Source organism: Schistocerca cancellata, chromosome 1, assembly GCF_023864275.1.
Source record: "Schistocerca cancellata isolate TAMUIC-IGC-003103 chromosome 1, iqSchCanc2.1, whole genome shotgun sequence".
In the NCBI taxonomy this organism is placed as follows: domain Eukaryota; kingdom Metazoa; phylum Arthropoda; class Insecta; order Orthoptera; family Acrididae; genus Schistocerca; species Schistocerca cancellata.
The window spans coordinates 347,968,173-347,982,645 of NC_064626.1; the positions used below are offsets into that span (position 1 = coordinate 347,968,173).

The 14,473-nt window shown below is 38.4% G+C and overlaps 1 protein-coding gene across 2 annotated transcripts in view; it reads left to right on the forward strand.

Moving 5' to 3' along the window:
- The window catches only part of LOC126173680 (double-stranded RNA-binding protein Staufen homolog 2-like), a 253,555-nt gene that overhangs the window by 125,427 nt on the left and 113,655 nt on the right, over positions 1–14,473 (forward strand). For both annotated transcript variants that reach the window (XM_049920977.1, XM_049920976.1), the window contains exon 8: positions 9,726–9,933. In XM_049920977.1, the coding sequence (XP_049776934.1) occupies positions 9,726–9,933 (208 nt within the window). The remainder of the gene's footprint in view (positions 1–9,725; positions 9,934–14,473) is intronic.

The window sequence follows — 14,473 nt, forward strand, 5'->3', positions numbered from 1 at the left end:
AAAACCAGTTAATGTATTTTGGTCATGCGGAAAGTCTTCCCCTAATGTGCAAATAGAGTTATTTTCAGTTCTACTTCTATGCTTGTGGATTCTATCTGTATGTTGTCGATCATGAGTTACCTGGCTATGAATGCCCATGAAAGGTTGAGAGCAGTACTCTGCAGATTTTGTAATTATGAAGAATGGTAAAAGGAAAACAATGTTGAGAAACCTTTTCAATCATAGGTATGTAAATGGCGCTGTTTCTCAACAGAAACAATCATTTGTTGAAAGCTTAAGTAAAGCCAGAAGGGGAAAACAACTGAAAATCATTTCAGGAGAAAAATGTTGACTTTTTGCAACAGCAAACATTCCAGTCAAAAACGCATAACTGTTAGGTATCTGCAGCTAGAACGAGGGTGCGTAATGGGGAAAAGGAGGTAAGGCAGGGTGCAGAACATAACATGTGCTCCAGCATTGTGAAGGCTTTCTTGCAGGCCGCCGACCACTTAAATGGAACGCCTTCCTTCTCCAACTGATTGATGGGATGCATAATGTGTGCTGTTCTCAGAAGGAACCTAGAATAATAATTCAACCCCCCCCCCCCCCCCCAAAAAAAAAAAAAAAAAAAAAAAAAAAACTGCAACTCCTGGAGGTTTTGGGGATGCAAGAGCGTGTCAGTACCAGGAACAGCAAGTGGCCCAGGTAGTAGACTTGTTCCTGTAAAAACTGGTATTTCTGCAGATGGCATTTGAGCTCTGCATCACGTAACATAGTAAAGAGGATATGTAAGTTAAGCAGGTAGTCTTGGCACATTGTACCAGTACACATAACAGTGAAGTCGTCCAGGGAATTGATACAAACTGGGATGGATATAGTTAACTGTTGCAGGTATCTCTGAAAGATCACTAGTGCAGAAGAGATCCCACAACGCAAATGCTTATATGTGTATAAGCTAAAAAGTACATTGACAACAACAATGTGTTGCGATTCCTCATCTAGTGGAATCTGCAAGCAAGCATCAGCAAGGTCTATTTTAGAAAAACGTTCACCTCCAACAACCTTTTAGACTTTTAGAGGAGGTTCTCTTGATGTGGCATAGGATAGGTTTCCACAAGAGCTTGGCCATTGATCGTTGACTAAAATCTCCACAAAGCCAGAGGGAACCATTTGGCTTCTGGACTAAGACCATGGTTGTAGCCCAAAGACTAGTTTTGACCAGTTTTATGACCACAGTATGGCGAAGGCGATTGAGTTCAAGCTTAACATCCTTCCGTAAGGAGACTGGAAGAGGACGTGCGTGGCAGAAATGGGGCATCGCATCTGGACATAAAGAAATACGGGCCTCAAAATTGATGGTGCACCTCAAGCCAGTCTCAAAGAGAAATGCAAAACAGGCACAAAGGTCACCAAGTTTGTGGAAGGAGACTGTGTCTGAGACAACCTAAACTTTGTCCCTGATGGAGAACCTAAACAGCAAGAAAGCATCCTAGTCAAAAATGTTGCCAGCAAAATGACTGTTGACAACATACAGTGTTAGCAGCTGTATAACCATCTTGTATGAGTCTGTAGTGGTGAAATGACCTCTGAGTGGCATAGGGCTGTCACCATACACAACTAGCTTGCGACAGGGTGGGGCCAATGCTGGGTAACCCAAACGAGCGTATTTCAGGAGATTGACCAGGGAAACTGTTGCTCCCATATCAACTTGGAAACGAACATCCTGATGAGCAATAATGAGATCAGTAAACAAATTGGAGCCTCAAGGAATGCCCTGGGGAAAGATGGCCTGAAGTTCATGTACCATCCCGTGATGCAAGTTGGGAGTGTTGTTAGACTGACCTGATGGCCAATGGTAGACAGTATGGAGATGTCCATTCTTGCCACAAAGGGTGCAATGTGCCCAATGATCAGGGCAGTCTGCCCGTTGGTGCCTCACAAAACAGTCAGGACAAGAAGGCAGACCCCACTGGTTGTGCCGACACAGCTGGAATGGCTGCTCATAGGCCACTGACACGTCTGAAAGTGACAAATCTCGACACCACCATCGGGAAGAAGGCTGGTGAGAATTTCATTCCCGCGGTAGTGATTGAACCGCAGTGATCTGGGAGCAGGCCATAAGATGTTCATTTGGTGCCTGCACAATCCCGAAAGAGTGTGCGATTTTCAGTGTGACGTCCAAGGAAGGATTGTCGAGCTTGAGGCTGCAGTGTGAACTTCTGGATTGTTAGCCAGCTGGACGACTGCATCACGGATCAGGGAACCAGCATATGAGGTTTCGCAAGCCGATCGCGACAGATAAAATTGCAATGATTACTCAGACCTTGCAAATTTGTCACCCACAGTCAATAAGAAAGTCCCGCTTGCTGATGGTACTGATGGAACTCGAGGCGCAATGTGACCACGTGGAACCCTTGTGAATAACAGGTCGACAACTGTAAACACATTTCCTCGAAAGTGAGTACACTGGGTTTGAAAGGGGAGCCAACTTCTTAAGTAAGAAAAAGTCTTTGGGGAAGCCCAAGAAAGGAAAAACGACCGTTGTAGAGCATAATCAGAAACCCGAAAAGTAGCGAAGTGCTGTTTCAGCCGCTGAAAATACATGTCCCAATCCTCCTTGTTATCATTAATCAGCGGAAATTTGGTTGAGTGGGACTCTGTCTTAGAGGTGACCACAGTTGGGACGGGTTGTGAACCTTTTGCCTGTAATCAGTCTGATAGCAGTTGAATTTCCTGATGTGAAAGATCCATTTGCTGCTGGAACTACTGATGAAACTGCTGTTGCAATTGCTGCTGCAGGAGCAGTTCTTGCTGTTGCTGTTCCATGAGCTGTACAAGTTTCGTGTCCATAAAGCACCATAAACTTTTTGCCTCATCGCCAATTCTGGTTACCAGAATCCGACATGATAGGGAGCCACACGCCGAGCGGCTGAGGGCGTCGATTGTGAGTCGCAAAAACCCACGGAAAGACAGCCGTGGACAACAATGAAGGCAACAACAACAGCAACAAACGGGTGTGACAGTATACAAGTCTGAAGAGTAAACCAGATCGAGGGCCCATACACAGCGAGGTCAGGAACTGACAACAATGTCTACAATATACAGCACCAGAGCGCTGTCAGAACATGGTTGACTTCTGAGCCCCTGTGCTGCCAGCTCTATAGAGCCCCCATGAGTGCCGATAGACTGGTGCAGCAGGCATGGCCTGCGCCAGTGCTGTGGTGTCGACAGTAGCGCTCACAGGTTATAAGGGCACCGCCTGGCGGCTGTCATCTGTGTCCCTGCCTTCTGGTGGACTGTACAAATTGCGAGACTAGGATACCAGAGGTCCCAGTGCAGGAAGAGAACCACTCTGTATTCCTTTAATATCTCGATACTCACAAAGAGCAGCAGCTCTATTGCTGTTGTGATAAAACAGCTGTAGGAGTAGAGCCCTGCTCACTGTTTCCAGACCTTTGTTGACTGTCTACATCTATAATGCTCCCTGATGATTGTGTTTAAACCCTAGGTCGTCATATCAGTACCGGCACCTAACAGATTGCAAGTCCTGCAAGTTCAATTCATTTCAATTCAATTCAATTTTTCTTATCACGTAACATGCCTTATACAATCGAATATTGTGACATAGTTGACTTGTCAGTTTTACACTATATATAATAATACTAAAAATAGACAATAAACTAATAATATATGTGGTGTAACATCTTCAAAGAGGTATTTTAATTACAATTATAATGCATTGTTGCCATTCATGAAATCTTCTTATTTTACAAATAAAGGTTTAAAATGTTGCTTTGGTTTTGCTCCCACCATTGCTCGGATGATTCTTTTTTGTAGTCTGAAAGCTCTAAGTAAATTTGTTTTTTTCAGACCCCCAGAAAATTATACTATACCTAATGACTGAAACAAAATATGCATTATATACAGTTTTTCTTACAGCTAAATCAGTAATACTGTACAAGATATTCATAATATATACAAAGCTATTCAGTCGACCCAGTATGTTGTCCACATGGTGACTCCATAACAGGTTTTTATTGAGTAATACGCCAAGGAATTTGACACAGTCTTCAGTCTCAAATTTTTTGTCCATATACTTATTTCACTTATAGGCTGTGCAGATTGTTTTGTGGTGAAACGAACAAGTTCTGTTTTTTGTAAAATTTAATGTCAAGTTATTGTTTCTGCCCCATGACTCCACTTCCCCAACTGATTGTTCAATATGACGAATTAGGTCTACCTCATTTTTACAACAGACTACACCTGTTGAATCATCTGCATAGAGGATAGTATCAGACTGGACCTGACATGGCATATCATTAATATAATGCAGAAAAAGTCGTGGCCCTAATATTGAACCTTGTGGGACACCTAATTGAGTGTGCATCCAGACAGAGAGAAATTTCTTGCCGTTGATGTTAATAAGTACTCTTTGTTTTCTGTTTGCCGAGTATGATGACATCCAGCTAAGAGATTTGCCTTGAAAACCATAGCGTGCCAATTTTTGGAGAAGCAGTTTGAACATCATTCCTATAAAGTCGGGTACTCACGTGATAAATAATTTTCCATTTATGCTAGCTCAGGTAGCAAAACAATTACAATCACCCTGTATATATTTCTTTTTGTTATCTGAATGATTAATTTCATGTGTTGAAGATTTTTTTTTTTTAATTACTTACCTCAATGCAGCACAGTAATTCTCGTAACATGTAATCAGCCATACTTCTGTTTTTGTCCTTATCATTTCAAACAATTTCACATGATGATTAATGACATATAATTTCTTATGTGTGAGGTATTTATCTGATGAAAATGTATCAGTCCTAGATAAATTAAAAACATTCATAACCTTCAACCAAAATGTATGAAACGTGTTCCCGGTAGGTGTTTCATTTTGTAGCAAACAACCTCAAGTTTCATATGAAAGTGTCAAGTGTTATTTTGGTTCAGTGTGACTACCATTAGTGATGTGGCAAAGATTCCACCAGTAATCATTTTCTTCCCACACTCGTTGCATTAAATCAGGCATAACTTGTTTAACAGCAGCATACATTCAATTTTTCAGGTCAGCTGAATTGTTTGTTAGGGGAGGAATAGACACATGCTTCTTAATGAAACCCCAGAGAAAGAAATCGAGTGGTGTGAAGTCTGGGGAGTGAAGTGGCCATGCAACTGTCCTTTTACGACCAATCCATCGATTTGGGAAGCGATTATTGAGGAAACCTTGAACTTCTGTCAGGAAATGATACGGTGCACCGTCTTTCTAGTAGTAAGCTATCCTACCTCGGTCATCTTCTTTGATTTGTGGAATTTAGAATTCTTCAAGCGTATCCAAATACACAATACCAGTGACAGTTTTCTCCGTGAAGAAGAAAGGACCATGCACTTTGAATTTGCTAAGGGCACAAAACACGTTAACTTTGGGGCTGTTACGAACATGTCCCATGGTATGCATGTCGATTTTTGCTGCCCTCATATTTTTCATTTGTGGGTGTTCACCTTGCACTGGTATGAAATGTTGACTCATCACTGAACATTGTTGTGTTCAGGAACATCTCTCCATCCTCTGTCCGACACATTATTTCTGCATGGAATTCCCCATGAGCAGGATTTTATCTGCATCACTAACGTGCTCTTATGTGGAATCCCTGTCTCACGAGATGCTTGACACATGGAAGAGCTCTCCGTAACTTGTTTGGCATAATCATCAATATGTGGGTGATGTGGTGATTTACAATATAGCAGTGAAAAACCAATCTCAACAAAATTCATGTGCCAAGAGTAAATTGTAGGCCTGCTTGGAGGTTCTTTAGCATATTCCGTGTGAAATTTATGCCAAACAGTTGTTGCTGAGTTTGTTTTCATGAAACCAAACTGCACATTGAGCATGCTCCACACTAGTGAAAGTTGCCAATTTAACTGTGCACTACGCTGGCGCTCCTGGTGGTAGAATGAAGTACTAATGCACTACGTGAATCAAACTTGAGGTTGTTTGCTACAGAATGGCACATTTACCGATTATATAAGTTATCTCAATAAATTTTTATATCATTTCAAAATAGTAAAGTGCTTTTGACTCACCCTGTATATGTCATCGATGTGAGATTGCTCATACTTTGTACTTACCACATGCACTTCAACTTGATTATAATTTTATTGTGGCCTGGTGAGGATTTAATCCTTTAACTTCTGTGGAAGAGTTAACTAGTCATGCTCAGCCGCTGCCCAGCTGCTGATGACGTGTTTAAATGCGATCCGTGGGTTTTACTGAAACTCGGTTGATGTCTTTACTCGTCCCATTCCAATGACCTCTCACGCAGACAAGATAACTTCCATAACTCGGTGAATAAAGAAAGGGTAGAGTATTAATCATACAACATACTTCTTATGTGCTATCATTTGCAAAAAATACCTCAGTTCAATATCTGGAACTGTTCATGCTATATGACGATTGTTACGACCAAAGGATTCCAGATGCCCATTGACAGAAATGGGCAAATTATACAAAAAACCAATAACTTGAGAACAAAATGAGGTATCATTCTGCTATCAGTTTTAAATAAAATTTTGGTATCTTGTCTCCATTTTGTCCTGAGCAGTGTGTGAGCTAAAATTCAAAGTTTACACAATGCATTTTGACTTCTGCAGACTCTTTAAAATTTCATGCAGTATTTGATTTAATTTGATGCAGTGCAGTAACTATGTTATATAGCGAAAATAAATTCTCTTTTTCATCAAGTGAAGACGTCCTACTGTAAGATGTGAAAAAATATCACTCTTGTTTTGTTGTCCCCCCCCCCCATACACACACACACACACACACCAGATGCTTTTCTTAAAAATGGATGATAAGTATATAATAGCAGCCAGCAAGTCCTCATGGACAGAACCGGTTACACTAAATGCAACTATCCACCAGATATAAAAATCGGTAACTTAACAATGAAATTTTGATATTTATCTACACATCATTGTATGAGTTAAAATTAACCATACACACAGTTCATGTAATGCAATTTTTCCTGTGCAAACTCTAAAATTTTGTACAGTGTTTTACTGGATTTGATGCAGCACAATAACTATCATGAGTAACATAAAGAAAGGCAGTCCTCTGTCGAGTGACAATATATGAGATTGTAAGATGTGCAAAAGTCAAATTTTTCCACCTTCAGGCCACTTACACATTTTATGCACTTGGCTCTGGAGAGTCCTTTAGTGCTGCATCAATTCCATTAAGGATTCATTTACCAGATGTTCATCAGTCTTTTCCCCATGCTCAATGCAGAAGCTGCATGCGCTATGTGTTTACATAACTCTGCAAGCCCAGGCCTTCTTTATCATGGGTGCTCTGTTGACTGTTTTTGTCAAATTCCTGTGTGCATAGTTTTATAAAGTTAACTTCAATCTGAACAACTTGAAGTTCACTCTACATCTTTCGTTGGGTCTTTGAAACTTTACCAATAAAAATTTGTGCTAGTTCGACATTTGTCAGCTGTGCAGTTAACTTCTCTTCAGTGAAATTCTCTAGCTTTGCTGTGCTGTTCAGAGAAGAAATGAGGCTCGTTTTCAGTTCTTCAAGTTTATTTGCTGATCAGTCGTCAAACTTTCTACGTTTTTCAAAAGTTCTTTCTAAAAACGTATTCCCTCATTTTGTCTTGTTGCGTGCACCGGTTGATGAATTGTCCCAGCTTTTTTTCTGTTGCTGAAATTAAAATTGTGCAGCATATCTTCCTGAGCAGTGGATAAAGCTTCTACATTTTGTGCGAAATCAGCTTGTGTGATTGCTGTTGCATCTACAACTGCATAATCTTTTATTTGTGTGTAACGATGTTTTCACACATGGTCCTTTGGAAAACTGCAATCACCTCTGTCATCACACCTTATGTCTTATGAGCTGTAATTGGACCAGTGAAGCAGAGAATTGTTTTGTGGTGATCATATTCACCAAATAAAATTATTCTCAACACAAATTATGAAGAACGTAAAATGATGAATGCAAACTTTTTCAATGATTTAAGTATTTGCATGTAATGTAAAATTATTCACAACCAATCCCAAGCAGCTTACATAAAACAGTCTTGGGAAACTCAACATTGCTTGCAAACACTCAATACGTCTGCCATTACTAGCACTTTCAAACTACGAAAATTATATCAGATGCTCTAGATACTTATTCTATATACAAAAATAATCAACACACAAACTACCCTAACACTAAATTTCTAACTAACTGTTGCCTGGTGAAAGCCTTTTTGTAACAGATTAAAAATTGTGAACTTGCACAATATTGTCTGTCTTTGTTGTTCACTAGAGTTTGTATTGATTTTCTTCCTTTAATGCTGCTCTCTCTTTTTTCTTTTTATCCTGGGGTATTCTCTTTTCCTCCAGTATATTACAGAAAAGATTAAGATGGAAATCACACAGCAATTATTAATACATATTACTACCAGTATTGTACAATCAAAAATAGATTGATTTTGATCTAAAGATTGTAGTTCATGTCAATAGTTGCCAACTTTATACTATCTGACACTGGCTGATGTATGGTTCTAGAACAACAGTTGGACTTTAAAGGAAAATAAACAATGTAGACATAAAATTGACTCTCACAACTTTATTTTTTGTTGTATTAATTTGGCATTGATCGTATAACATTATTACATTTAAAATTACGCATTAAAGAAAAACACATCCGCTTTCTGCAAGTTATAGGTTCTTTTATTCCACATTAATTGGACTTTGTTTCTTTACTTCTTTCAACAATATATATATACAACAAAAGAGGGCAGCCATGGAAGCATGTCTCCTCCTTTATTATTTGCATCTAATGCAAAAATAATTATTGTGGGCAAACTGAAACCAACATTATTTTATTACTGCATGCCAAATGGATATTATAGTACCAGTGGAATGTTTTATATAGGACATTAGAGGGGCATTATGCGAGGCTGTATTAATGTTGAGACCTTATTCGAGGATTTTTGTGTTTTGATACAGATTTCCTAGTGTCTGTGTTCCTCATTTGATATGCAGCACAAGCACATCTTTACAGAGTATTCCAGCCATATATAGAAACAGTTGTGAATAGCTTGAATTGAGCAGACGAGGTGAATCTCTTGGCATCATTTGATGAGGTGAAAATAACACCAATAAAAACCATGAGCATAGAAACTGTAAAATGTTTATAACACCTCTTTGACAGTTAGTAATTTAATGAATTTTCTCTAGTGAAGTTATGAAATGCGTAAATAAATGGTAGTATGTAGGGATCAAGACTGGATAATAATTGACATGCATCTGCAGTAGCCTGTTGCCGGACCTTCTTAGGTTTAATAACAGTTCGTAGATGATGCTCCCAGTTTTGCCAGTTAGTAACTACAGAAGATTGCAGTACGATTTGATTATCGCATATTGACATCAACAAAAATGGCTACTTGGAATAAACATCTCTTTTGGTCAGGTTCGGCGATGCTTTAAAAACATCATACATGCTTTTTGTCATGGTACAAAATCTATTCCTTCCAGTATGTTACAGTGTGGACAGTTGTGAACTGCGCAAGCAGTTAAAAACAACTTACGACTTACTCTTTTTAATGACTTGCATTCATGTGTTAGAAATTCAGTATTTTAATTTGGTGACAAGGGCCAGTAAATACACAAGCATTGGCAACTTTTGTGTGTGTGTTTGTTTTAGTTTATGCATGGTAATACAAACTGTCTAGAAATACATTTTCTTTTGCTCACAGAGATTTCATCATTATGGAAAAATACCTGCTGCTTTCCATCCACCAATGTTCTATGTGTCACTTCGTGTTGGTTCGCGGGAGTTCATAGGAGAAGGCATGTCAGGACAAGCTGCAAAACATGATGCTGCCTCTAAAGCATTGAGTCAACTCAGGAACCTTCCTTTACCAGAAGAAACAATACAACAGCGTGATGGGGCCCAGGAAAATGGTCTGTATTTAGGTGATTTTGTCTTCAATTGGATTGATTCACTCTGAGAAATAATGTGCTCTATTTCTTTTTTTTATTTTCTTATTTAAAATATGCTCTTTGTATAGTAACAAGAAAAACATTTATTGTCCTGTAGCCATTAAATTCAAGACTAAAGGTTATTTGGAACTTCCTGGTGGATTATAAGTGTGTACCAGACCAGGACTCGAATCTGGGAATTTGTCATTAGGGTAGTTGCCCATGAAAGGCAACGGTCCCAGGTTCGATTACTGGTGCAGCAAACAGTTCTAATCTGCCAGGACGTTTCAGGACATTAATTGACACTGTCAACAACATGCATCCCACACCCCCAGAGGAGGTGATGATTTTTGTGTTTGTCTCTGGATACTCTTGCGGCTATTTTAGTTATGATGAACATAATGCCTATGATGACACAGTATTTTCATAATTATTTTTCGTAGATAAGTATCTGTTATACAGCCAGTGAGTGTCCTGAATGATCATTAGTTACATCAACTACGGTGTAAAAGTGACACATTAAAATACTACAGTGTCAAGTTTGAAGTGATGTGTCTATCTAATCTGCAGAATAACATAGAAAGAAAGCAATCACAAAACATTGCCCATAGACGTATGTGAAGGTCTTGTGCTAAAATTATTGGTATCATTGAACAGGAAAAGCTGAAAGTGCTGATAAATAGTGATTCCAATGCGTTAAATATTGCAAGGCTACAGTATGTAAAAAATGGAAGAAAGATGTGATGTGAAGAAGAAAACTATTGCAATGTTTTACTGATGCAATAAGCAGTGCGCACTGTGCCATCTTTTTCTCTGATATTGTGAACAGTACAAAGAAATACCAACTCTGTGAGGAAAATGGTATTCTGTATGTAGCACTGTGTTTTTAAAAAGTGCTAAAGTAGGCACAAATCTAAAATGAATAGCAGAACACCATTCCAGATTTTTAATTTTATGACAAAAATGAGGATGCAGAATCAAAACCATCTAGAGCCTCATTCTTTACATAAGACATAAATTAACGAATGCACAGTAGACAGTGCTGGTAAAGGTTGCTCTATTGTGAACACATTACCCTTTTAGATGTATGTGTATGGCCTTATTGAACATATGAGTCCTCCAAAACCCTGTTTTTTTGTTGATGATAGTAGTATGTTCCCATCTACTTCGAGCGTAGAGAGTTACCAGTTTACAGCATAAAACTCAGTGTCATGGTTCTCAGAATAATGCAACAGAAGCTAATTGTAAATGCAGAAAAGCTGTAATTATCAACTTGAACTTACCAATCTCATAAAAATGTATCCAAGCTAGATTAAAAGATAAAATTATATGAAATAACAGTGTTACAAAAATTTTGTGTCTATGGGTCCAGCAAGATTTGAAATGTGATACACATATAACTTGTGAAAGAAACTCTCAATAGTGTGCTACAGTATTACAGTATTGAAAGCTACAAGAAATAAATGTATACTGTCATGTGCATACTATGGACTGTTCCATTTGCTGCTTCACCTGGAAATCATTTTGTGGCATAATGCTACTCAGATCATGAACATACTTACAATACATAAAAGCGTGGAGGATAACTTGTCACCTTGAAACTTGGAATCTTGGATCCCTTATTTAGCTGGTATTATAAATGTTCCATGTTTGTTTATCTTTGAGACAATCTTATTTGCTTTCTACTATCTCATGGGATCTGGAAAACTAATGCAGAACGAGAATATTCACAATTGTGATACCAAAGTTCAGTCCGATATCCACCAAATGTTATCCACAACACCATTCTATACAGGAAGTGTAATCCACTAGGGAATCATACTACACCTAACACACCATAAGAAATAAAAATTGCTCCTGGGCTATCACTAAAGGCCAAATTCTAGGTGTACCTAATAAAGTACTGCTTGTATTGTGCGCAAGAATTTTTAAGTGTGCAAAAACTTTTCATAAAATTTAGGCCAGCAGAGTGTCCATGTTTATTTGCCCTGTCCAGTAGCAGTTGTATAATTTTCACTGTATGCTAAAGCTTTCAAATAAATTTATAGTACAATACAATACAATAATGTAGATTCAGGCTAAGTTACAAAACAGGCTGTCACCATAAACTTCAATCACAAAAGGTATGAAGAAAATTGAGATAACCACTGAATGTGTTATGTTGCAATACCAGAAATGTGTTTACACAATGTCACGTGTCCTGTTTAGTGACTGGCTAATAGAAGCACACTGAGCAGGTGCAATGTTTATTTACTTGTTTATGAAAATAAATTGATGTACTCAGTGGTTCTTGTTTTTATACTTGCATGCTACTAACACGTACAGTTCAATTGGTGCTTCAAATTAAAGATATTTCCAAAATGTGTTTTTTGGTACGATTTGTTGTGCACAAGTGTTGGTAAATGTTATGTAGGTGAATAAAATTGAGTTCCAAATTAAAAGAGTATATTGTTTGGATATACCAGTTGGCTTTTGACAAACATGGCAGAGGAGATACTTCAGGCAGAGGTGAAGGAAACCTTGAAACGCACTGGCTTGCACCTTAAATCCAAGCTTTCAACACTTTATTGCCACAGATCTATGCAAGTCTGGGTTCACAGCTGCAACTCATTCTTCGTAGTCATAGATCCTTGTTTCAACCCTAGGATGATGATTATGAGAACTCAGTTAACATTGACAGGTAAAGAAAAAAGAAATTTGAAGAGATAAGATTCTTGTTTCAATTCTGGGATGATGTTTATGAGAACTCTGTTAATACTGATATGTCAAAGAGATAATTTGAAGGGATACAAATACCCTCATAATATAGCGGGAAAGTGTAAAATAAGTCAGAAATGCCATCGCTGTCAGGAAACATGGGAATGCAGAAGGAAGGTTGTATTTTACGGGTTCGTATACAAACTCTCGGTGGCTATTTTCACACATTAGTGAAGTGTCAACTGATTTTTTGCTGGTTTTGATGGAATTTTCTGTTGCTTTTCCACTACATTACAGGAATATGTATCCCCTCAGAATATCTGACACTGCTGGGACATGTCATTCTAGGTAAATTAATAGATCCTTTTCTTTATCATCATTAATAGAGTTTATCATCACTTCGTGGTTGAAACAAGAATCTAGAGCTGTGAACGCAGACTTAAAACGCGGATCTGTGACCATAAGAGTTGTCTGCTTAATTTGCAATTCGGTGTTTCTTTCACTTCTGCCTGAAGTCCCTTCATATTTCTTAAAGTGTTACTGTTTTAATCACTGAAATCTCTTTTTTTCCCCACAGTAATCTTACACAGGTAATGATTTATCTGGTGAAGTCAGCTTTCTTGATATTTTTGCACAACAACTAGTACCAAAAAGATGAATTCTGAACAGCTCTTTAACGTGGTGCATCAGTTATAGTGCATATTTTTGTAGTATGGCATTATAAATACGGTATATTAGCTTTACAAACACATAAATCAGCATTGTGCCCGCTTGCCCAATTATTTACTTCAATATTTTCTTACTGTTAAGTGAATGAAATCTATGGTGACAGCATGACTCAGGCCAGGTGCTAGGTTATGTTCAAAGGTGCCTTTTCCATTTATGGTTTTGTAGAAATACATTGCCGTAGTTGATGATTTTCATATTTGTAGTTACACATTAAGAAAATATCTAGTTTAATAGAAGCACTACACTAAAGATCTCCCAAAAATCTGCCATTTGTTGTATGATGGGTTGTGCAAAATTGTTGGGGAAATTAACATCAGTGACTAGAAACTGTTACTGGAGTCTGTTTTGTTTGATATCACATCTAGAGATATAGTTCTTCAAATGAGATATTGACTATTAATGTAAGGTAATATGTAATTCTGTGTTGAGAAGAAATCCAAAAAGCCATTTCAGCATTAAAATAACTATTATCTATCCATATTAGTAAACTAATGATATGAATATGATAGAGGGAAACATTCCACGTGGGAAAAATATATCTAAAAAGAAAGATGATGAGACTTACCAAACAAAAGCGCTGGCAGGTCGATAAACACACAAACAAACACAAACATACACACAAAATTCTAGCTTTCACAACCAACGGCTGCTTCGTCAGGAAAGAGGGAAGGAGAGGGAAAGACGAAAGGATGTGGGTTTTAAGGGAGAGGGTAAGGAGTCATTCCAATCCCGGGAGCGGAAAGACTTACCTTAGGGGGAAAAAAGGACGGGTATACACTCGCGCACACACACACATATCCATCCGCATATACACAGACACAAGCAGACATTTGTAAAGGCAAAGAGTTTGGGCAGAGATGTCAGTCGAGGCGGAAGTACAGAGGCAAAGATGTTGTTGAAAGACAGGTGAGATATGAGCGGCGGCAAATTGAAATTAGAAATTAGCGGAGATTGAGGCCTGGCGGATAGCGAGAAGAGAGGATATGCTGAAGGGCAAGTTCCCATCTCCGGAGGGGAAGAGGTTACGAAGGTTAGGTGGACGGCGGAAAGACACTCTAGGTGGAGTGGGGAGGATTTCATGAAGGATGGATCTCAT